We start from the raw sequence: 25,437 nt of genomic DNA, 5'->3' as shown, positions 1-25,437 counted from the left end.
CTGATTGGAACAATTTACCAAGGGTCATGGTGGATTCTCCATCACTGGCAATTTTTAAAATCTAGATTGGATATTTTTCCTGCTCTAGGAATGATTTTGGGGAACTTCTACGGCCTGTGCTATGCAGAAGGCCAGACTAGATGACCACAAAGGTCCCTTCTGGACCTGGAATCTATGAATCAGTAAAGAAATAAGAAAACACTTTGAAGCTGGGGAAATTGAGGCAGGGAGAGATTAAATTACTTGTCCCAGGTCATGTAGGGTTTATGTGGCAGGGCCAGAGATAGAAACAAGATCTCCTGGCTACTAGTTCTGTGCCTTAAAGACAGGGTTGTCTTCCCCCATATGTTGTTGGAAAGGTAACTGTTCCTAGATCTATAATAGTGTTTCTTATTTGATAAATAACCTGGATGTCATCATAATTTTGCCATTTTACTTCCTTGAGCCAGTATCTTAACTGATTCTTTAACAGTGAGATAGCGGGGAAGGGTACTTCCATTCTTCCCATTCATCCTCACTCTTATTCACTGGAATAAAGTAGGGTAGAGAGTAGCATGCTGCCTCATCTTTCTGATTCAACTGAAATTCTCCTTGCTTGTGTTGCTGCGTCCTCAGTCATGCTCTTCAGCCCCTCAGTAGTCTCATTCTTCTATCTTCTTGCTGCAGACAGAGATAGGAAGGAGATATGCCACTTTACACAGAAGTATGAGCACTCTATGCATGCGTCAGACTTTGACCCACTCTCTCAGCCTAAGCTCACCTACAAGAAGGTAAGATCACCTATGAGAAGGGACAGAATTCTTCCCCTCCCCTACATATATGCAACATCTCTTGGAAAGAGACAGAGTCCAATTCTCTAGATTGCTGGGAGAAATAATTAATGTTTGTTTTATTTTTGGGATGGGTGTATAGGAATGTAGGAATTGCCTTATTGCAATGGTCCCCAACCTTTTCGTCTGGTGGGCGACCACTGGCGAAGGACCGTGGCGGTGGTGGAGCATCTGCCGAAATGCCGCCGAATTTCGGCGGCGATGCCTCTCGATGTCACTTGTCGGCAGCAAGCGGCATCATCGAGAGGCATCGCCGCCGAAATGCCGCAGAAATTTGGCGGCATTTCGGCGGATGCTCCACCACCGGCCAGGACGTGGGGGCATTTAGATGCCCCCCTGGGCACCACATTGGGGCCCCCTGCCTTATTGTGTCAGATCACTGGTCTGTCTAGTCCATTATCCCCTCCTCCTAACAAATTGGATCATATTACTGGTCCATCCATTCCTGTATCAGGAAAACCTGTCATATGGAAGGAGACTCAAAGAGCTTGGCTTGTTTAGTCTAGCCAAAAGAAGGCTGAGGGGGGATATGCTTGCTCTTTATAAATATATCAGAGGGATTAATATTAGGGAGGGAGAGGAATTATTTAAGCTTAATACCAATGTAGACACAAGAATGAATTGGTATAAACTGGACACTGGGAAGTTTAGACTTGAAATTAGATGAAGGTTTCTAACCATTAGAGGAGTGAAGTTCTGGAACAGCCTTCCAAGGGGAGTAGTGGGGGCAAAAGACATATCTGGCTTTAAGATTAATCTTGATAAGTTTATGGAAGGGATAATATGAGGGGAGAGCCTAATTTTGGCAATTGATCTTTGATTATCGCCAGATAAGTATGCCCAGTGGTTGGTGATAGGATGTTGGATGGGATGGGATCTGAGTTACTGCAGAGAATTCTTTTCTGAGTGCTGGCTGGTGAGTCTTGCCTACATGCTCAGGGTTTAGCTGATCACCATATTTGGGGTCGGGAGGGAATTTTCCTCCAGGGCAGATTGGCAGAGGCCCTGGAGGTTTTTCGTCTTCCCCTGCAGTGTGGGGCATGGGTCACTTGCTGGTGGATTCTCTGCAGCTTGTGGTCTTCAGACCACAATTTGAAGACTTCAATAACTCAGGCATAGGTTAGGGGTTTGTTATAGAAGTGGATGGGTAGGGTTCTATGGCCTGCTTTGTGCAGGGGGTCGGACTAGATGATCACATTGGTCCCTTCTGACCCTAGAATCTATGAATCTTCATTTCATACCAGTTCCATAGATTGATTACACTGTATCCTCTGTAAAGGATTATTTCCTTTAATTGATTCTAAATTTTACTGTCTTTCAATTTCACAAGTCTTGCATGTGTTCTGTTTGGAACAGGTAATTGATCAGGCCTTCCCCTTCTTATCACTAGGGCCAGGTCTACCCTACAAGCTAGTCAGTACAAAGTATATTAGCATAAAGCCACCGCAGTTGGTATATTCACTTGTGACCATGCACCCTTGTCTGCTTGCTTTGGCACTTTGTATACTCATCAAGCTTGCTCATCTCACTGCAAAGTGCAGTGCACGATTGACAGGTGTCCTAGTGTGTCACGCACCATCAGTGCTTAATTTGTAATGAAAGAGGTGCTGGGGCTCAAGCAATTTTTTTACTTTCATAACTGAAGTGGCAAGCCTAAAGATGTCAGGGCTATAAACTGTCAAGCCTAGAGGTACAGGGCAAGTCTTGGCACAAATTAAGCATTGTGCACCACCCTCTGGTGCAATGCGTTTTGGGGGATGTTATCGGACAGAAATGAGTTACACAGGGAACTCTGAGACTGGGAGGGTCAAGTTCCCATCATGCAGTTTTCTCCATCCCATAATGCCATCCCTATCCCATAATTTTCACACCTTTTTTAAAACCCCGCAGACCCATGCAGCACTTGTCCACCATTTCTGACAGAAGAATGGTGCCCACACAGCTCTGCACTATTGTCATGAACATTGCAAACACAGAACAAATGACTCTTCCAGTAGTTACAGAGCTGTAGGAAGTATCATAACAATGGGGGACATGACCGTTTATTTGAGGACAGATTGCTAAGAGACATAGCGAAAACCAATATAAGGTTGTTGGGATTCATGGATCAGCTGCAGAGTGTGAAGCGCTGCTTCTGGGCTTGAGAAATGAGCACTGCAGGTGGGATTGCATCCTAATGCAGATTTGTGGTGATGAGCAGTGGTTGTAGAACTTTCTGATGTAAAATCCACCTTCCAGGATCTGTGTGCTGATCTTGCTTCAGCCCTCCCATACAGGACACAAAACTGAGACCTGCACTTACAGTTCAGAAGCGAGGGATAATCTCACTGTGGAAGCTTGCAGCTCCAGATTGCACCTGGTCAATGGGAAATCATTCTGGAGATGTAAAATTCACAGTAGGGGCTGTTGTCATGCAACTGAGTAGGGCCATTAATCATATCCTGCTACACGGGACTGTGACTGTAGGCAGCGGCAGCTCCAGTCACCAGCACTGCAAGCACTTGCCTGGGGCAGCAAGCCGCGAGTGACGCCCTGCCAGTCCCTGCGAGGGTAGCAGTCAGACAGCCTTTGGCGGGAGGTCCACCAGTCCCGTGGATTTGGCGGTGATTTGGCAGTGGGTACCCCTTGTTCCTCCTGACTCATGAAGCCATACATTGGCCAACTTGATAGCTCCAAAGAAAGATTCCCTCTTCCTTCCCTGAAAGGATTCCTGGGCATTTCCCCTGTCCACTCTTTCCTTCTCCAAGCTGTCTGCTATATTCACTTTCCAGGCTTTCTTTTCATGGTCTGATGCAGCACTGGTTTGCATGATCTCACTGAACGTATCCTCTGTGGTCTGCTTCTTCCTCCTCCTCATCAGGGACTGGTGTCCTGTGGGTGTGGAAGGGGCACTGCTCAGGGCTGTAACAGCAGCAGCTACAGATAAAAGATTATATTTACAGTCACAACAGAAAGTAAAATGTTTAGTTTCAGAACTCCCTTCCTTATGCCCATAAAAGTTTTAAAATCAGACATGCTTATTGACACTTCAGTCTTGGATCATCTCTACAAAGCACCACTTTCCAGCTGCAGCCAAGGTGAGTATGGCCTACCAGGAGTAGGGGTGAGGGAGGAGGGAATTGTTTGGTTGTGTAAAACAGGAAAATTTCAGTCCCTATTTCCATGGATACAAGTACAGGGCAATGGCACTGAGTACTGGCACTATTTGCCACAGGTGTTGGTGATGATTTTAGCTGATATCTCACTCCTGAGGGTAACAAAGGCACAGAGAGCACTGCTGCTGCTGGGTCCTGAAGCCTCCTGAGTCCATATGATGCTAGCCTGTTTACTGCAATGGTGCCTACTGTGGAGGAAGAAATCCAGTGGGACAAGCTCAAAAACCCTTATAGGGCACTCCTGGTATCTGGACCAATTATAAGTGCCTGAGCAAATCTGTTCCAGTGGGGACAAGGAATGGGCATGGGCTGGTGACCAACACCCACCTCGCAAACTCCCTATTGAAGTCTCACAACCTAGATAATCGAAGTCTTGAAATAGCTAGTTCCTGCCCTTGAGACATAAAGCACCAGGCTGGGAGATTTGAAGGCACTTGTTGTCAGTATATGTGTTTTGTATTGTGTTTTTCCTCCCTCTTTGTCACCCTAGCCTCAGAATACATCAGAAAAGAACAAGTTGGTGGAACTGTATCAATACCCAGGGTACGACGAGCATGAGCCAACACCGCTGCCTAATGGGACAGAGCTGGCTGAAGTCATAGAGAAGGTGGTGTGTGCCCAGAGAAAGTCAGCAAGTGGGAAGGTACTCTGCATACTTACAAAGAGCAGCAAATGTGTGCTTGTGTGCCTGTACCTACATATGAGTGGATATGCCATGCACATGTATGTGAATATGCGTGTGAGTGCTGTGAGAATGTGTGCATTTGTTTCTCAGAAATGGCGTGCTGCTGCTTGTAAGGCTTTGTGAGTGAGAGATTTGGAGGATTTTAAGGATCGATTCGTGGTAGAATTGAGAACAGGAGAGAGGGTGTGTGAAGATCAGAGTGATTTGCCTTGTGAGTGTATCTTCATCTGTCTGTGCTGCATGAAGTTGCAAAGTTTCATTTCTTTGTCAGACTCCTTTTCCTTCAAAGATGCTGCAGAAGTTTCTCACAACTCCAGTCTCCCAGGCTATCCTATTGGACAGCTTCTGGTGGTTTTTTCTCCACTTATATCAGGTAAGGAAGAGACTAGGACAAGGGCTTGAATATTGATGTATTTCATGTGGTTCAACTGAGTTTAGAGTCTCTGCCAGAGGGAAAGTTTGATAAGTGTCTTAAAATAATATTCAAAACAAAAGGTCAAAATTGTGCAGTGTGGTCCACTCCTGCTCCATCTGTCCCTTGTAGGGAGCGAATACCTGCTCCAGCCAGCCCCTACAATGCAATACAGACTAAAGGAGGTATTCTCCCTCCCACTGTGGTGGCATTTAGGGTCTGTACAAATCCCTTAACTAGCCAGAGAGGAATTTGCCTGGGACAAGCACTGTATAAGGCTTGGATCTGATCCAAGGACAGATGGTGTTTTTCCATAACGTGATGGTCAGATTCTGGAGAGGGCTCAAGAGACTCTTCCCGCAGGTATGGACTCCTGTCCCACAGTGGGATCTTAACTTGGTCCTCTCTAGGCTCACAGGCCCGCCCTTTGAGCTGCTGGGTTCCTGTTCCCTTTCCCACCTGTCATGGAAGATTGCGTTCTTGGTGGTGGTGACATCATCGAGTCAAGTCTCTGAAATTAAAGCCTGGACCTCAGAACCGTCATACAAGGTCTTCTACAAAGACAAGGTTCAGCTGCGGCCCCACCCGGCCTTCCTGCTGAAAATATTGTCTACTTTCCATACGAACCAGGACATCATCTTCCCGGTGTTCTGTCCCAAACTGCACAAGACCAGTGAAGAAAGGCATCGTCATGTGCTGGACAGCTGAAGAACCTTGGCTTTTTACTTAGAACATACCGAGCCTTTCAGTAAATCAGCTCAGCTCTTCATCGTTTCAGCAGATAGGATGAAGGGCCAGCCGGTGTCCTTACAGAGGATTTCAAATAGGATCAGCTCGTACATAAAGACCTGTTACAACCTGGCGAGGATTCTGCCACCGCCGATTGCCAGAGCTCAGGTGTCTTCAGCAGCCTTCCAGGCGCACATCCCTATCGAGATTATCTGTAGAGGTGCAACATGGTACTCTGTTCACATGTTTACCACTCGTTATGCCATCACTCAGCAGGCCAGGGATGATGCTGGGTTTGGCAGAGCTGTGTTGCAGTCTCCACATCCATGAACTCCTACCGACCTCCAGTGGTACTGTTTTGGAATCACCTAATATGGAATGGACACGAGCAAGCACTCAAAGAAGAAAAGACAGTTACCTTTTCCATAACCGATGATCTTCGAGATGTGTTGCTCATGTCCATTCTACAACCTGCCCTCCTTGCCCACTGTCGGAGTTTCTGGCAAGAAGGAACTGAGGGTGGAGGGAGCTGGCGGTGCCATGTGGGCAGGGGAGGGGAGCCTCCAGAGGGCACCAGAGCCGGTCCCCTGCAGATACTGCTGAGGGAAAAACTTCGAGCACCGGTGCATGTGGCGAGCGCAGACGCCTAATATGGAATGGTCATGAGAACACATCTTGAAGAACACCAGTTACGGAAAAGGTAGCTGCCTTTTATTACACTCTATGTTAACACCTACAATTATTGTAATCTATTAAAATAATTTAAATTAAATTTAAAAAGTAATAGTCAAGCAGTACATCTTTGCTGCTGAAGTTTTAAAGAAAGTCCAACCATTGAACTGGCTAAGCACCTGGAACCAAAGTTGAATATCTAAATCAATTTTTGACTGCCTCTTCTTCATTTCAGGTTATTCAACAAGTTCAGTTCAATGATTAGCTCATTCAGAACTGAGAAACTGATTAGAAGTTGATGACCAGAAACAGTCAGTTCAAAATTCATAACTACAGATAATACTTTAATAAATCAGCTAGCTTTAAATGAAAAATATGTTTTGATAAATTTATATTTTCCCCCTATGTATCCAGGACATTTAAGGTAGTTTTATTTAACTAATTAAAAAAATTAAATTATGTTTTGTGCATTTTTAATTGAATTCCAATTTTCATCCAGATGTTCCTTGACACAAATCATGAACAAAAAATTAATCATCAGGTGGTAAATAAGAAATGCATCATTCGCCATTTTAAACTTAATATATGTTAAGCTATATAATTGCTTAAATAAATGTCCATAAATATAGTGTATCATCCTGGTTGCAAAATAAAATAATACCTAGTTTTTATATAGTGGATCTCAAAATGCTTTCTAAAGGAGGTCAGATGTACCAGATTTAGTGTAAAGGCGCTATTTAGTTACAAATCAACGTTTTAATGGTTACCAACCACTGAGACTCAAACTTTATTTAGAAAAATAGCTAACGAGTACAAATAGATAACAAGATTAAAATAGATTCTTTAAATCAAGGTTTCCTGTTTGCTGATTTAAATCATTATTAAAATTGGTGATTTAAATCCCTTTGGTTTAAATCAATCCACTCTGCTCATGTACACAAACCTTCAGACAGGCTTGAGGATCTCCATGTTGCTGTGGTTTGACGGGTAGGTGAATGCCTCTCTGATTATTCATTCCTTTCTTTCTTGGTAGCCAAATAGAGAGATTCAGGGACAGCTGTTTGATCGCATTGCAAAGAATTATGCCGCCCTCCTGTTTGACTGTCACAGGTTCCGCTACCAGAATGCTCTTATTAAAGTGAGTGTAAAAAGGTTTAGAAAAAGCTATAGAGTTGACACTTAAGCAGTGAAATGACCTGGGAATATCCACCACTATCCACCTCTTTATTTCTGGCCACAGGGATAATCTGACACTAACAACAGTTGCCCCATATATAGCACTTTATATTTTTAGAATGCTGTATAGGCATTTACTAATTAATTCTTCCAGGGCTTGGAACGTGCAGTGATCAATTGGATTGAACACTTGTTGAATAGCAGACTATCTTGTCTGATATCCCCACCAGCACCAGGTGCAACCTTGGCATAGGCAGCTGGATAGGGCACGTGAAAAATTTGGGCACCACTGGGTGTTAGTGTCCACCCTACTGGTTTTCCTATCCCTGTTCTGACCCTTCCTGCACGCTCTGAGTCTTCCTGGGAAGGGGATCTAGTAGTTAAAAGAGAAAAAGTCTCCAGCCTGCCAGATCTATTAGCACAACACTGAAACTGTTAAAGAGCCATTTAAGGGGTAATGAAGACATTTAACAGGCATTTGCCAACCCTCAGGTATCTACTGTCAGTTTCTGAATGTACTGACAAAAACAGTTGTGCATGACTGTAATATTTACTCAGAACATGTCAGTCTACATAGGACCTTAGTTTAAAATTTGCTTTAAAAATATTTCATTAGTGAGTTAGTGAAGATTATAAAATCACTGCAGAACTCGAGCGTGGCGAGGCGGGGTACTGGGGGTCGCACAGGGGCCTCTGCCCACATATATCTGCTGCAGGAGCCCCCAGAAGTCAGCTCCTCCCTGCCGAGCTGCTGCAGCGGCTCAAGGCCAGCAAAGCCAGTGAGTGGACTCAGGGTGAGGGCTGCTGGGGTGGGGTGGGCTGGGCTCGGCTCACAGAGGGGGGCTGCGCACCCTCCAGGGGAGTTCAGGGGGCGGGGAGAGGGGAACCTGGTCTGGGGAGCAGCCCCTGGGCACAGCTGGCCCCTGGGCAGTCTGGCCTCTGGGGTCTATAAAGGCTCGTTGGGATTTGCCCCTCAATTAACCAATGTTACCGGGCGGAGGCGCAAGGTGGAAGTTTCACCTAGGGCACAAAATATCCTTGCACCAGGCCGGATGGTACTTGACCTGAAGAATTTATAATATAAAGAGACAAGACAGACTCAGGATGTGGGAAGGGGTAGAACACACAAGCAGAGTGAAGTATGTGATGGCAGCAAATGACATGTTAATACCATGGTGGTTTTTGTTTTTGAGGGAATAGGGTTACTTCTTCCCCACCCTGCTCCTTTGCCTCCATTGAGATGCACTCCATCCAATTCTTTCTGCCCTCTCTACTTGAGTTATTTATTTACTGCCCCAGCTTCCTTTCTTCATTTTCCCTCGACTTTGTTGTCTGTCGCTCTTCTTCCTCTCACTTCAGTCTTGTATCCTCATCCCAGGGGTCTTGTATTTCCACACAGAAGGCCCATTTGATTCTGTGGCCTCTTGCTTCCTTTTGGTAAACATGACCTTCAAAGGAAAAAAAAAAAGGGTTTGTCTCCTCTTTTGCTTCCAACAATGCAAACATTTTTCTGCTTGTTTCTTAGATTTAGAAATTCATCTCTCCCCATAGAAGACTCTGTAATGACGCCTGGAAAACTGGTGACATCACAAGGGACTGAAAGTTGAGCAATTATGAAGGGAAAAGATTTTTATTCAAACTGTTTGTTTGAAACTTAGGTTTTGGTTTGGTGTCTGAACACCTGTGTAATGCCAGTGTTTAACAGATATTTAGGAGACAGGATGGCTTTGTTTAGGATTCAGCATTCCCCTCATCCCCTCAGTTAAGGTATGAGAGGTCCATGTACACGAAGAAGTCTTCCAACTAACCAGACTTAACATTTTTTATGTTTCTAATGTAAAAAAAAAAAAAAAAGCTGGAGAAATGGCACAAGAAACAAAATTACAATGCTGGCTAAATGGTTGTTTATATTAAAATTGAGGATATTCCTTTATGACTGAATCTGCATGGATTGGAATTTTGGATAGTCCCTGTATATGGGAGGAAGGAATACAGCCCTTTTAAGCTCTAAGAAAGAACAATCTGTCTCCAACATCTCTCATCTAACCTGTCTAGATTGATGAAGTTCTGATTTTTCTTTCCTTGACCCATAGGTTTTCCCTTCATTGCTGAGCCAAACCTTGTACACCTGCTTCTGCTCCAGCTTTCCAAGATCTTGGTTCAATACACATGAGTTCAAGTCCCAGCTCTGCAATGTGCTGTCAGAGTGGATGGCAGGTGAGAGGGTCTTTTCTTCCTGCTTAAAAGGCAATATGTGCAGGTCATATACAGCCAAATGGAGGAGAATACTTCCCAGTCTTTCAAACTGCCTTCCTTCCCTGGCTTTCCTTCCCCTCTCTAGCCCCCTTCCATCCTGTGGTACTAGGGAGCAAAAAGAATAGAGAGGAGCATAAGGATACTGAGTGAATCATTGACTTTTTGATTTGGAGAGCAGATCAAAAAATCAGAAAAAATGCTGTTTGGTTCTGAAAATATTCAGAATTTGTCAGCAAATCTGAAAAGTCTTTGTCAGACCAGCAAACTTCATGTCCATGTCCAAAACTTTTAGCCCAGTGATTAGGGTGTTTGCCTGGAATATGGGAGACCCAGATTTGAATCCCCACTCTGGAGCAGGGACTTGAACTCAGATTTCCCCTCTCCCAGGTGAGCATTGTAACCACCAGGCTGGTTTAAGTTGGATTGCTCTCAGTCTCTCCTGTGCAAGCAGTTTCACTTTTTATAAATACTTAAATATTCACTGGGCCAAAGAGAGAGTGAATGAAGACCAGAGCTGCCTGGCGGGTATGAGAGATGACAGTTTGAGGGACCCTAAACTGAGATGGGTTGTAGCCTGGTGTGTGGGGTCACAGCACCACTCAGAATTAGTCTGGCAGCCCCCCCTGACCAGAAGTGGTCAGCAAGAATGGTACTGTGATCCTGTGCGCCATGTCACCATGCCCAGAGTGGGGAGCTGGGCCCAGCCTTGTGCGACAGGAGCTGCCACTGTGGGATGAACATGCTCTTCAAATCTCCCTTCTTTCCCCCGGGGCTTCCTCTTAGTGGTAAATTTTTGGAAGAGTGTGGTTTTTGGATTTTGCGCTGGATCCCCAAAATCTATGGGTGGCCCTGGTGACAAAAACTCTATAACCTGATAATTAAAGCCCTTATTTGGGAGGTATGAGCTGTGAATTCATATCTTCTTTCTGTCTGATTCAGAGGAGGGATTTGAATCCATATCTCCTGGTTGCTGGCCTGGAAAAAGTTTTTCTCTCTCAAAACTGAGTCAAATTCATGAATTTGGTTGACCAAAACTTCATTTTTTGGTGAATAAATTGTTAATCTAAAAAATTTCATCCAGCTCTAAATATGGGATCCTGGTACACAAATTCCGGATCTCTGGGAGAAATTCCTGGTCATCCTTTCTCCATCACCCTACTCAGTTTGGTGGCCTGAAGCAAACATAAAATCAATTCCTGGGAGTCGGGTGTTCTAGGTGGGATGTTTTCTTCCTGGAGTTCATCCCTCTTTGATAGACAGGAGATAAAAGTCCAATGGACATTTTCAGCCTCTGAAGCAATGAATACTCACTGCAAACTGGGTTTTCACTCTCCTCTTACCACCCCCTCCTTCTTCAATTTATTCCACTTCTATATGTCTTTTCATTCTGCTCTGTGTCTCATTCTCACCTTCACTATCACTCTCTGTTACTTTGATTCTCTCTTATGTTCTCCTCTCAAATGAAATAATTTTAATATTAGTCTTGATCATGATATGAACATAGGATTGGGAGCAAGCAACTCCTGAATTCTATAGCCAGTCCTGGGACAGATTTCCTCTGGTGTCTTGGCCAATTACCAGCTTTCTCCCTTGGCATCTCCATCTGTGTACTGTGGACGATAGAGCATCTTCTGGGGCATTGTGAGGGTTAGTTAATGTTTGTTGCAATGCTGAAGATGAAAAGTGCTACAAAAGTGCCAAACTGTATTCTCTCTTTCTGTTATTACTTAACATAAAAACCTAAGAACGCCCATACTGGGTCAGACCAAAGGTCCATCAAGCCCAGTATCCTGTCCTTTGACAGGGGCCAATGACAGATGTCCCACAAGTGATACATGCCCTGTCACCCAATCCCAGCTTCTGGCAGACAAAGGCCAGGGACACCATTCCTGCCTATCCTGGCTAATAGGTCTGTCAGTAGCTATCTTCCACGAATCTAGCTCCCTTTTGAACCTCATTATAGTATTGGCCTTCACAACACCCTCTGGCAAGGAGTTCCAGAGGCTGACAATGTGTTGCATGAAAAAATACTTTCTTGTGTTTTGTTTTAAACCTGCTACCTATTAATTTAATTTGGTGGCCCCTTGTTCTTGTATTATGAGAAGAAAGTGTTATTTACTCCTTATTTACTTTCTATATACCACTCATGATTTTATAGATCTTTATCATATCCCCCCTTAGTTGCCTCTGTTCCAAGCTGAAAAGTCCCAGTCTTATTAATGTCTCCTCATACGGAAGCCTTTCTATATCCCTAATAATTTTTGTTGCCCTTTTCTGAACTTTTTCGAATTCCAATATATCTTTTTTTTAGATGGGGCGACCACATCTGCATGCAGTATTCAAGGTGTGGGCGTACCATGGATTTATATAGAGGCAATATGATATTTTCTGCCTTATTATCTATCCCTTTCTTGATGATTCCCAACATTCTGTTCGCTCTTTTGACTGCCGCTGCACAGTGAGTGGATCTTTCCAGAGAACTATCCACAATGACTCCAAGATCTCTTCCTTCAGTGGTAACAGCTAATTTAGACCTCATCATTGTATATGTATAGTTAGGATTATGTTTTCCAGTGTGCATTACTTTGCATTCATCAACATTAAATTTCATCTGCCATTTTGTTGCCCAGTCACTCAGTTTTGTGAGATCCTTTTTGTAGCTCTTTTTTGTACTTCTTCTTTTGCTATTTCTCTCTCCTTCATTTCCAGTCTCTCTCACTATTTCTCATTTTACCGCCCCACTCTCCCTTAGGGACACTGCCTGTCCCAGGCAGCTACAGTAACTGGGACTACTCCCATCTGGAACCAGAGAGATTTAGGAGGGAAGACTTGCTGTCAACAAAGGGAAAGCAGAGGAAAGGTAAGAGCACTGATGAAATAGCTTTCCCCACATGTTCCTGCTGAGCTGAACAAGGGCTTGGTGCCCAAACCAGGCATCCACTGTTCCATACAAAATGCCTGTCTTTGCAGGACCAACAAATAGCTGTGCTGAGGAGCTAGAAAAATGGCAAAGCATGAGTCAGAGGCCTGGCTTCAGGTTGATATATTGTATCTGAGTGATGTATTTGTGAGCTGCCCTTTTGTCAGAGAGAACTGATAAATACTCATTTGCAACCAGAGCATCCTGGCTAAAGAACTTTTGAATGATTGGCGATGACCTCAGTTAAGCTGGGATAAGTGCTCTTTGCCAGCATGCAGATTTGCATTCAGTTCTCTGTTTCTTATTCTGTGTTTCATCAGGCAACGGGAGAGCTGCAGGAACCAGGCTTGGTTCTATAGGAGTAGTACTCTGCACTGTTGTGGGGGAGACCTGGCTTTCTTCCCCGTCCTAGGTTCTCATTCCTCTCTGGGTCAGCGAGGGAAGCAGGGAGAACATTATGTTACTCAGCAGTACCCACTCTGGCTAGCTGAGGCCTTGTCTACACTACAAAGTTGCAGCGCTGGTGAGGGGGTTACAGCGCTGCAACTTAGGACGTGTACACACCTGCAGGGCATTACCAGCGCTGCAACTCCCTGTTTGCAGCGCTGGCCATACACCCGGTCGTGCCTCGGGTGTAGAGGATCCAGCGCTGGATCACCAGCGCTGGTCATCAGGTGTAGACACTCACCAGCGTTTTTGTTGACCTCCGTGGAATAAGCAGGTATCCCAGCATACCTGAGGAAGCCTCTCTGGTAATTAAGCAAACTCCACTGCCCTCCAAGCAGGTCTCCTTCCCCGCGGTGTGCTCTGGCGTTCCCCGACCCCTCCTCCAAGCAGGTCTCCTTCCCCGCGGTGTGCTCTGGCGTTCCCCGACCCCCCCTTCAAGCAGGTATCCAGCCCCGCGGTGTGCTCTGGTGTTCCCTGGCCCCCCCCCTCCAAGCAGGTCTCCTTCCCCGCGGTGTGCAACAGCGCTGCAGCGTGGCCACATCTAACACCACTTGCAGCGCTGGTTGCTGTAAGTGTGGCCACTCTGCAGCGCTGGCCCTATACAGCTGTACTAATACAGCTGTAACAACCAGCGCTGCAAAATTGTAGATGTAGACATACCCTTAGAAGTGGTTTTGACAGATCCCAAAGGGGATCCCATCCAAGGTCATGACGTGTGCGATTGCAACAAGGGTGGTGCATTTAATAGGATAAAGGAGAATATTCATCATTCTAAAAGAAACACAAAGGACCTTAACAAATACAGACTGTAAATACAGGGGCAGAACCAAGATCTTGTTCAGTGACTGCACTGAGTCCCAAGTAAACAGAGTTTTGTATAGAGTGTTCTCTCTAGCCAGACTTGGTCCTAGGTTACAGATTTAAAAATGATGAGCAATATGTGTCACTCTTTTTTCCCTAGAATCCTCTGTCCCCTTTGCTTCCTCAAAGGTTTCTGGCAACCCAGAAAAGACTCCTCAGCCATCCATTCAACCATACAAGGTAAAGAGCATCTTGTTCATGAAAACATGCAACAAGGCAAGGAAGGATGTCATAGTAATGGAGACATTTGAGACTGAAATAAATCCATTTTACATCTCTTCTTCTTTCCCCTTTCTCCTGCTAGTGCAGACTTGTTCCCTGTTCTTTTGTCCAACTGGCTGTTAAATGACTTGGGAGAAAGGACTTTTCCCTCACCGTTAGGAAAGGTTTCCTAATATCCATCTATTTTTGTTAGTCTTTGCTCATCTTCATCCTGTTACTCTGAGTTATGTTTTCTGTAAACACCAAGTACAATTCCTCTGCTATCCTGGGATTTACACTCAGAGGGTTTCCTTTACTAGCTAACCGTAGAGCCTGATAATCATTGCCCATAGTCTTACTCCCTGAGCCAAGGAAGAGCCTTCCCAAGAAACAAAGAAGTCAGAGAGGCAGAGGAGACTGACAGGCATGTTCAGTTTAGACACCTGTTCCAAGTGCTTGAATATTACTAAGATTCACAAAATCTGAATACAGTACAATTCCTGTTTTACAAAATAATTGGGGATTGAGGAGTTCATAACATTGAACATCTCAAAATTACAGTAGGTATGGTGAATACGTTGCAGTATGGTGTACTGCATTCCTTTCCTCTTCAAACTACTGCAAAGCAATTTCCAATGCATTGAAGGAATTGGAACATGACGGGATGTTGACTTATTCTTTACTAACATCACTTTTGTTTAAATGACTTTTTTTTCCTATCAGAAAAAAATGGTTCATATAACTGATTGTTCATAAGACTAGTGTTCATAAAATTGAGGTTCTCCTGTATTACAGGTGAAAGTTTACCATGATTAGAAACTCATATTCTGAAAAGATGTAGTGCAAGTGAAATGTGAGCACTCCATCTATAGCTGTGGCTTTGAGAGTTTGGTTAAATGATAAGATAGCTGTTGGTTTTGCATTGCAGCAAGTAACTTTTCTTGGTGCTTAAAAGTGTTTCTAAAATGTTATAAATAGTCACAATTGTAGGCACTGACCCAAGTTGGTTGTACTCATCTCAACAGTAGAAACAGACCGAAATCACAGTATCTGCAGATTTAATTTTTGTTAAACGAAAAGGGAGATGAAGCAGCATGAATTATTTTTATGAGTTAATGTACAATCATGTCTCACTGTTTGTTTGTTCATTCACTAGTAATCTAACACATTGCTTGTGTTCCAAGTTTAACCAGCTAGCAACTGTAACTTCTTATTTATGGATTTTATGAAGCATGTCAGCATGCTCTGTCTTCCTCTGTTTTGTACAAGGCTGTCAAAGAATTTACCTTCTAAGTTAGAAGAGCATATGAGAATTTCACATGCAAGGAAAGTGCAAGATCAAGTTCATAAAACACAAGGATCAAGATTTCCAAAATTGAGGAAGGAATAGTTAGGTGCTTCAGTTTTGAAAATCTCACTCCTTATTTTTGAGTCTAAGGTGAGGCTCCTATTTTTGAAAATCTTGGCCCAAGTGACCAGATGATGGACTGATGTAAAACAGTAATGTCTGTACTTAGATAAAAGGTGACAAGTATCTTAGAAATACCATAGATAAAACAGGTTTCAGAGTAGTTATCTTAGATTAGATATCAGAGTAGGTGTCTTTTTGTTGCTTATAAATACATTTCTTTGGTAAATTAAGGAATATAGGACATAGGACTGGAAGAGACCTCCTGGGTCATCGAGTCCAGTCTCCTGTTGTTGTGGCACTCCTGTTATATAATCCCATTCATAAACTTGCCAAGCTCCATTTTAAAATTAGTTAGATTTTTTTGCACCCACACCTATTATTGGGAGGTTGTTCCATATCCTCCATCCTCTGAGGGTTAGAAACCTTCAAATTTCCAGCCTAAGGTTAACACCGATTTCCTGCCCACGGATAAGCTTTGCAGAATAGCAGTATTTTAAGAGGGAGGAAAAGGTGGTTATTTGATGCACAAGAAACAGGAAAAGTGTTCAAGTGTAGACAAGACCTTATACACAGAAATGCTACAGTAGCACAGCAGCAGCTAGGTTGACAGAAGAATTCTTAAGTTGACTTAGTGCTATCTACACTGGGGTGTTACATGGTTTAACTATATCTCTTGAGTCCAGATATTTCATAGAAGATGAAGATAAGAGTGGGGGGAAGTATGAAAGAGGTATTGAGAAGCGTGGCATGGAAAGAGCACAGGCAGTGGGAGGCTGGTATTAAGTGAGATGTGGGCAGGGCCTGAATTTTGCAGAACCCTTGAATGAAAGGTTGAGAAAACTGGACTTGATACGGAAGCCAGTGATTGTGAAGAGATTCAAAGTGGGGAGTGACAAGATAGGAGCAGCATATTTTGCTCATTTACAGTGGGAGTGAATTGGGTTCCAGCTGACCTTTACTGTATTGCAACGGATGTGTGTTGGGGCAGAGGGAAGGAGGGAGGAGGAAATGGATGATCAGTATTCAAGTCTGCCTATTCCTTAGTAAATGGTATTCTTAGAAAAATAAGCTGAATACAGCCTATTGTATTTTGTTCATTTAATATAAATAAAACAGTCCTTCCAGTCCCCAGATCACTTTTATTGTTCTTTGGATCAATGTGTGAGCTGGAAGAAGCTTTGTGTACATCACAACATCCATTTTATCAAAGTGCGTTGCATATTCACAGATCCATAGATTCCAAGGTCAGAAGGGACCAATGTGATCATCTAGTCTGACGTCTTGTATAACACAGGCCAAAGAACTTCCCTAAAATAATTCCTAGAGTAGATCTTTTAGAAAAAGTTCCAACCTTGATTTAAAAATTGCTAGTGATAGAGAATCCACCATGAACCATGGTAAATTGTTCCAGTGGTTAATTACTCTGACTGTTAAACATTTATGCCTTATTGTCAGTCTGAATTTGTCTAGCCCAAGCAGGACCTATTGGTCACAGCCTAGCCTAGGGTCTTGCCTCTGGAGAAGGGTATTTCCCTCACCCATACTGTTCTGTTGCTGGAGGGTGGCAAAGGGATGCCATGATTCACAGAGGAGCTATGTGATGAAGGGATTTCTGGAGGAGATTCACTAAATTACAAAATCGATTCACCTGTAGAAGTATGATGTAGATCTCCAGGCCAGCAAGATGAAGCTAGGAAAGAGTTTGTTGCTCTTGAGCAAACTTGAATTGATGACCTTTGAAGAAAGCCATTTCCAGACATTCTGCAGCCAGAGGCAGATGGGAACACTTCCTAAAATGCCGCAGCCTTCTGAAGCCATCAGTCACTTTTCACTACACAGAGGATTCAGCAGCTGTCTTAGCTATCTACCAGCCCACATAGTTACATTCTACCAACCTAAAATTTCTCCTGTAGTTTCAGTTGAAACTTTTTTTTCCCCTTTTTTATGACTCTACTATGTAGCGTTGCTAGTAGAGACAGTATTTTGCCTCAAAGGCAGTTAGTTATGTATCAGTGGGGGGCAAATGGCATTTTTCAGGTGGATAGAGAAGATTAAAGCACTGATCCTATCCACATGATGTATGAGTCCATTAAACTTTTTCCTTCTTTCTTGGTCCCAGAAATCCATGTTTTTGGGCCAAACTGTCAACAAGTACCAACCTGATCAAACAAGTGTGGACCTTGACTCCAAGGAAGTTGTACATACATCTATGTCCTTGAAAGGTAAAGGATTTGGAAGAAAGATGAAATCTTCTTTGATTTCTTCAGACTTTCTAAGGACTTTCTGTTTCATGATCCCCTTGCAATGTAATAGGTGCATGTTCCCTATATGACAAGTAGGAGTGTGTTTGTTCATCCCACTGATTTCTACTGGTCAGAATATATCAGAGCTGCTTGTATGTATATGAGCTTTCTTTTCGTGGTAGAATTAGTGCAATTGCTTCTTTTGGGAGGGATTTCTGGTGTGCATGTGTGTATCACTGCCTCCTACTACTTCTACTGAATTAGTTCTGTCTTTATTCCACTACTGTATTGTTTTAAGAGAAGTACTATAGCAACAGAATGGTGAGGAAATATCTTACAGCTGATGTTTCTTTCTTGCACCAGGCATCAATCCTCATACCATGCCACATGATCTGCAGCCTGAAAAGGATGACCTGAAAAGTGCTTGGAAACAGCCCCAACACACATTTGAAACAAGGCGGCTAAAGATCGCCCCCCTTCATAGAGAGGTAATGCTGTGCATGGAGAGGGGATGGGAGAAGTTGTGACAGACTGAATGAGGTTTTCCTTTCCTCTGGTACGGCACACATCTGCCCGGTGCCTATCTCATGCTGTTGATACCAAAATATCCTCAGAACTCCAGAAAGGAATCCTCACCAGCTACCCCAAGTACTTGATTTTTAGTAAGGTTTTTGATACAGTTCCACTTGACAGTCTTATAAGCAAACTAGGAAATATGATCCTGATGGAATTACTGTAAGGTGGGTGCACAACTGGTTGAAAGATTTTATTCAAAGAGGAGTTTTCAGTGGTTTGCTGTCAAAGTGGGAGGAGGCATCTGGTGGAGTCCCACAGGGATCAGTCCTGGATCTGGTACTATTTAATATTTTCATTAATGACTTGAATGTGAAGTGAAGTGTATGCTTATAAAATTTGCAGATGACACCAAGATGGGTGAAGCTGCAAGCATTTTGGAGGACAGGATTATAATTCAAAATGACCTTGACAAATTGGAGAACTGGTCTGAAATCAACAAGATGAAATTCAATAAAAACAAGTACTACACTTAGGAAGGAAAAATCAAAATCCCATCTATAAAATGGGGATTAACTAGCTAGGCCGTAGTACTGCTGAAAAGGATCTGAGGATTATAGTGGATCACACATTGAATATGAGTCAACAATATGATGCAGTTGCAAAAAGGCTAATGTCATTCCCGGGTGTATTAACAAGAGTGTTGTGTATATAAGACACAAGAGGTAATTGGCTCACTCTACTCAGCGTTGGTGAGGCCTCAGCAGGAGTACTATGTCAATTCTGGTCACCACGCTTTGGGAAAGATGTGGACAAATTGGACAGAGTCCAGAGGAGAACAACAAAAATCATAAAAAGTTTAGAAAACCTGCGCTATGAGGAAAGGTTAACAAATACTGGGCATGTTTAGTCTTGAGAAAAGGAAACTGAATGAGGAGGGACCTGATAACGGTCTTCAGATATGTCAAGGGCTGTTATAAAAAGGAAGGTGATCTTTGTTCTCAGTGTCCACTGAAGGAAGAACATAAAGTAATGGGGTTAATCTGCAGCAAGGGAGATTTAGTTTTGATATTAGGAAAATCTTTCTAACTATAAGGATAGTTCAGTTCTAGAACAGGCTTCAAAAGGAGATCATAGAATCTCCATCACCAGAGATTTTTAAGAATAGGCTAGACAAACACCTTCAGCATTGGTCTAGGTTTACTTGGTCCTGCCTCAGTGCAGAGGGTTGTACGCGGTCACTTCTTGAGGTCACTTCCAGCTCTAAATTTCTATGATTCTGTAGTTGTTGTGGTGGATTTGCATTAGCTAATACAGACAAATACTTGCTTTCCCAGTGCACATCCACATACCCTCCCTCTAGAGCCTGTGTAAATCCCCCATTAAGGTCCTCAATCTTCTGCCACAGAAAACTGTATAGGAAGGATAGGCGCCGAGTTCTGCTGGCACCAGCGGGTGCTCAACCCCCCTTTGCCCCCGGCCTCGCCCTCACTTCACCCCTGCCTCAAAGTCCCCACCCCAACTGTGCCCCCTCCATGCCCCTGTTCAACTCCTTCCCCAAATCCCCACCCCGGCTCCTCCTCTTCCCCACCTCCTCCCCTGAGCACGCCCATGTTCCTGCTCCTCCCCCTCCATCCTGGAGCTTGTTATGCCACAAAACAGCTGTTTTGCAGCAGCAAGCGCTGGGATGTAGGTGGAAGAGCGGGGACACAGGCATGCTCAGGGGAGGGGGCGGAAGTGAGGTGAGGCAGGGAGGGGAGCGTGGCTGCCAGTGGGTGCAGAGCACCCACTAATTTTTTTCACGTAGGTGCTCCAGCCTCAGAGCATCCACGGAGTCGGTGCCTATGATGGGAAGCCCTTGTTCTCTCCATCAACTCCCTCCCCTGGGAGCATGTACTGTTACAGAGCTTAAATAATGAGGAGCCCTTGGGATATCTTAGAGACTAACAAATTTATTTGGGCATAAGCTTTTGTGGGCTAGAACCTAACAATGTAGATCACCTAACAATATTGTTAATCTATCCAGCTATACCCTTAGCCCGACGGAAGAGTCTGTCCTATCTTGAGGTGTCTCCTTCTGCCCCACTGCCTCTACAACAGCTATCCCCTATTCCATTTTGTTTCTTACAGCTGTCCCCAGACTCCATTTTGTTTTCTGTTCTCCTGTGGCTGCCCTTCCCTGGCTGTTAAGTTGTTTACCAGGGCCACTGCCCTTCTCAAAGGGAGGGCCCCTTAAGTTGTTTAACAAGAGCCATTGCCCTTCTCAAAGGGATGGCCACTTGTGCTGCATGCTAAGTGGGACCACTGCCCTGTTCAAAGGGTTAGTCCTGTTATCACCTCGTTGAGCCTGGGCTTGGTGTAGGGTAGGCAATATCCAGAGCTGCAAGACCTAATGTGTTTTTAAGATCCTGGGCATGAGTCATAGGCCTCAAGTGCTCTTGAGTCACCTATTGCACAGGACTATGTCCAGGCATGTCTCTGGGCTTACCTTCAGTTTTTTTCCTGTGCCCCCTCCCCTGTGACAGAGGGAGCCTATCAGGATTACTGGCGGGAAACTGCCCAAGTTTGCCTTTAAAACCAGACATTTTTGAAACACACCTCAGAAAGGTTCCTGCATTGCTGCCTGGTCTGATCAGCCAGGGGTTCTGGGGGGTCCTTTCTCCGCTCTCGTTTTATTTTTGAGCGTACCCCCGTTTTTTGAATGCCCTCCCCCCCATGAAGAACGAATTGCTACCTGAGAGATCTCCTGATTATTGAGACTGTACCGAGCCCTCCTTGCCTCTTCTGATGTTGCTGCTGCTTCTGCCTTTGCTGCTGCCTTGGGGACTGGTAAGAATCTCTCTGTAAAACTTTCTATACTTTTATTTTATGATTTTAGCTTCTGGCTCTGTTTCCCCAGCACACAGACTCAAGCTAAACCTTGGTCTGTGTCTTAAAACCTCTCTTAAACTCCAGGGCTCTTTGCCGCTAAAAATAAGTTTGTGCTGCTGCTAAGCTCTGCTCCTGTGGGCTTTGCCTTGGGGCTCTCTGCTTTCAGCTGTATCCACCGCTGTAGCCACCATCCCTTGGCTTCCTTGGAAGCTGGGTCCTGGACACATACCACTCTGCCCTCTGTAACCTCCCCATAGCATAAGGTGCACCATAGGTCTTATTTTTTTTAGTTTAATAAGTCATAGTTTGTTAAGATTGTAGAGCTTGTAAGTTTCAACTCCCTTGTTATAATTTACTGTTTTGTTGCTCCGTATAGTTGCTTGTTATAGCATTGCTTAGAATTGTGATATTTGTTGTTTTGCCTAGTTGTTGGTTAAGATAGATAAGGTTTTTTGCTGCTTAAATTCGCCTTCCTGCTGTCCCGATCTCTCTCTGAACTTTCCCGTGTCTGTTTTTCCCCCGCTCCAATCTCCCCCTCTGTGTGCTCCTCCGTGTCTCCCTGTTATAACCCTTTGCTGCTTTTCCCCCGCATCTGCACTCTCTCCGAACCTCCCAACTCCTTGCTGCTCCCCCCTCCGCGTCTGCATCACCCTCCGAACTCCCCAAACCCCTTGCTGCTTCTCTCCCTGTGAAACTTCCCAAACCCTTTGCCTCTTTTTTTCCTTTGTTTTTGGTGTCCGCTTGTTGCTTAAACCTCTCTCTAGCCTTTCTCCACTGCCCCTCCCCTACCGAAGATCACCATCACGCTGCTCCGTTGTCCTTACCCTGCAGGGCTTCAGAGTTTCTCGCTGCTTCCAGCCGCGCTCTCCTCTCATCAGTTGCCACTAATCATTCACTCCCCCGCCCCCGTTCCTTGACCCAGCACAAATTAAGTCATTAACTTTCTTTTATACAGTTACATTGCATAAGTTCACTTATATTCACATTTTACTTGTAATTATAACACTCCATTGGTTGCTTCCACTTTTCTAATATACTTTGTATTTGCATTGATACCATTGTGTTACATTGTGTATAAGGCCACCATTTAATACATTCTATCTAAGATTGTTGACCATTTTATATAGAAGCTACCATTTTATTTTGCATTTCTTTTGATACGCTTATTGACTGTACTGTATCCTATTGTGCTGAACCCCACTTACTGTATCCCACTGTTAGAACTCCCTACACTGTTCAATAAGAAGAACCCCCCCCATCATTGTCTATTGTAAACACCCTATACACCCCATCCCATCGTATTTCATTGTTAAATTCCCACCACTTTTTCCTTTAATAAAGAAATTAATTGGAACCCCAGCTGTGTGGTAATTGCTCCCCAAGATCCCATATACCTGCAGGCAGGGACACAGAGCACCCACTAATTTTTTTCACGTGGGTGCTCCAGCCTCAGAGCATCCACGGAGTCGGTGCCTATGATGGGAAGCCCTTGTTCTCTCCTTCAACTCCCTCCCCTGGGAGCATGTACTGTTACAGAGCTTAAATAATGAGGAGCCCTTGGGATATCTTAGAGACTAACAAATTTATTTGGGCATAAGCTTTTGTGGGCTAGAACCTAACAATGTAGATCACCTAACAATATTGTTAATCTATCCAGCTATACCCTTAGCCCGACAGAAGAGTCTGTTCTATCTTGAGGTGTCTCCTTCTGCCCCACTGCCCCCACAAACATGATACAGTTCTGTGGTGACCTCGAATCCTACTTTCAACATCTCCGACTCAAGGAATATTTCCAGCACACCACTGAACAGCATACTAACACACGGGAAGCTTCCTACTCACACTACAAAAAGAAAGATTCCGCGTGGACTCCTCCTGAAGGTCGAAAACACAGACTGAACTTTTACAGAGAGTGCTTCCATCGATGTGCACAAGCTGAAATTGTGGAAAAGCAGCATCACTTGCCCCATAACCTCAGCCGTGCAGAACACAACGCCATCCACAGCCTCAGAAACAACTCTGACATCATAATAAAAGTTGACAAAGGGGGTGCTGTAGTTATCATGAATAGGTCGGAATATGAACAAGAGGCTGCTAGACAACTCTCTGGCATCACATTCTACAGGCTATTACCCTCTGTCCCTCCTGAGGATTACCAAAAGAAACTACACCATCTGCTCAAGAAACTTCCTAAAGAACAGGAACAAATCTACACTGACACACCCCTAGAGCCCCGACCAGGGATATTCTACCTGCTACCCAAAATCCGTAAACCTGGGAATCCTGGACACCCCATCATCTCAGATATTGGCACCCTGACAGCAGAATTATCTGGCTATGTAGACTCTCTCCTCAGGCCCTATGCTACCAGCACCCCCAGTTATCTTCGAGACAGCACAGACTTCCTGAGGAAACTACAATCCTTTGGTGATCTTCCAGAAAACATCATCCTAGCCACTATGGATGTAGAAGCCCTCTACATCAATATTCCACACAAAGATGGGACTACAAGCCATCAGGAATAGCATCCCCAATACCATCAGGCAAACCTGGTGGCTGAACTTTGTGACTTTATCCTCACCCACAACTATTTCAGATTTGGACAATTTATGCCTTCAAGTCAGTGGAACTGCTATGGGTACCCACATGGCCCCTCAGTATGCCAACATTTTTATGGCTAACTTAGAACAACGCTTCTTCAGCTCTCGTCCCTTTACACCCCTACTCTACTTGTGCTTCATTGATGACATCATCATCATCTGGGCCCTTGAGGAATTCCACCAAGATTTCAACGATTTCCTCCCTACCATCAATCTCAGCCTGGACCAGTCCACACAGGAGGTCCACTTCCTAGACACTACAGTGCTAATAAGCGATGGTCACATAAACACCACCCTATACCAGAAACCTACTGACCGCTATACTTACCTACATGCCTCCAGCTTTCATCCAGACCACATCACATGATCCATTGTCTACAGCCAAGCTCTAAGATACAACTGCGTTTGCTCCAATCCCTCAGACAGAGACAAACACCTACAGAATCTCTATCAAGCATTCTTAAAACTGCAGTACCCACCTGATGAAGTTAAGAAACAGATTGACAGCGCCAGAAGGGCATCGGGAAATCACCTACTACAAGACAGGCCCAACAAAGAAAGTGACAGAATGCCACTAGCTGTCACCCACAGCCCACAACTAAAACCTCTCCAGTGCGTCATCGAGGATCTACAACCTATCCTAAAAGATGATCCCTCACTCTCACAGACCTTGGGAGACAGGCCAGTCCTTGCCTACAGACAGCTCCCCAACCTGAAGCAAATACTCACCAGCAACTACACACCACACAACAAAAACACCAACCCAGGAACCAAACCCTGCTACAAACCCCAGTGCCAACTCTGTCCACATATCTATTCAAGGGATACCATCATAAAACCTAACCACATCAGCCACACCATCAGGGCTTGTTCACCTGCACATCTACCAATGTGATATATGCCATCATGTGCCAGCAGTGCCCCTCTGCCATGTACATTGGCCAAACTGGACAGTCTCTACGCAAAAGAATAAATGGACACAAATCTGACATCAGGAATCATAACATTCAAAAACAAGTAGGAGAACACATCACTCTCTCTGGTCACTCAATAACAGTGGCAATTCTTCAACAAAAAACCTTCGAAAACAGACTCCAACATGAGGCTGCAGAACTGGAATTAATTTGCCAACTGGATGCCATCTGATTAGGCCTGAATAAAGACTGGGAGTGGTTGGGTCATTACAAAACCTAAACTTAATTTCCCCATTACTAATGTCTCCCTACTGTTACTCACACCTTCTTGTCAACTGTCTGTAACGGGCCACTCTTACCACTTCAAACATTATTTTTCCTCCCTTGGTATCCTGCTATTAATTGATTTATCTTGTTAGACTGACCTCACACTTGGTAAAGCAACCGCCATCCTTTCATGTATTTATATCTGCTCCTGTATTTCTCACTTCATTCATCTGATGAAGTGGGTTCTAGCCCATGAAAGCTTATGCCCAAATAA

General features: G+C 44.2%; 1 protein-coding gene across 5 annotated transcripts in view; it reads left to right on the top strand.

The window, feature by feature from the left end:
* FAM227A (family with sequence similarity 227 member A) overlaps positions 1-25,437 on the top strand; it is a 55,159-nt gene that overhangs the window by 10,139 nt on the left and 19,583 nt on the right. For 4 of the 5 annotated variants that reach the window (XM_030546370.1, XM_030546380.1, XM_030546378.1 and 1 more), the window contains 9 exons: positions 667-770; positions 4,476-4,628; positions 4,942-5,043; positions 7,517-7,621; positions 9,753-9,876; positions 12,668-12,775; positions 14,244-14,323; positions 17,875-17,977; positions 18,362-18,486. In XM_030546370.1, coding sequence (XP_030402230.1) covers positions 667-770; positions 4,476-4,628; positions 4,942-5,043; positions 7,517-7,621; positions 9,753-9,876; positions 12,668-12,775; positions 14,244-14,323; positions 17,875-17,977; positions 18,362-18,486 — 1,004 coding nt within the window. The remainder of the gene's footprint in view (positions 1-666; positions 771-4,475; positions 4,629-4,941; positions 5,044-7,516; positions 7,622-9,752; positions 9,877-12,667; positions 12,776-14,243; positions 14,324-17,874; positions 17,978-18,361; positions 18,487-25,437) is intronic. The other variant, XM_030546376.1, reaches the window with a different exon arrangement.

This window comes from Gopherus evgoodei, chromosome 1 (assembly GCF_007399415.2).
Source record: "Gopherus evgoodei ecotype Sinaloan lineage chromosome 1, rGopEvg1_v1.p, whole genome shotgun sequence".
In the NCBI taxonomy this organism is placed as follows: domain Eukaryota; kingdom Metazoa; phylum Chordata; order Testudines; family Testudinidae; genus Gopherus; species Gopherus evgoodei.
Note: the sequence above shows the minus strand (reverse complement) of the source record. Positions and strands in the feature narration are given on the sequence as shown.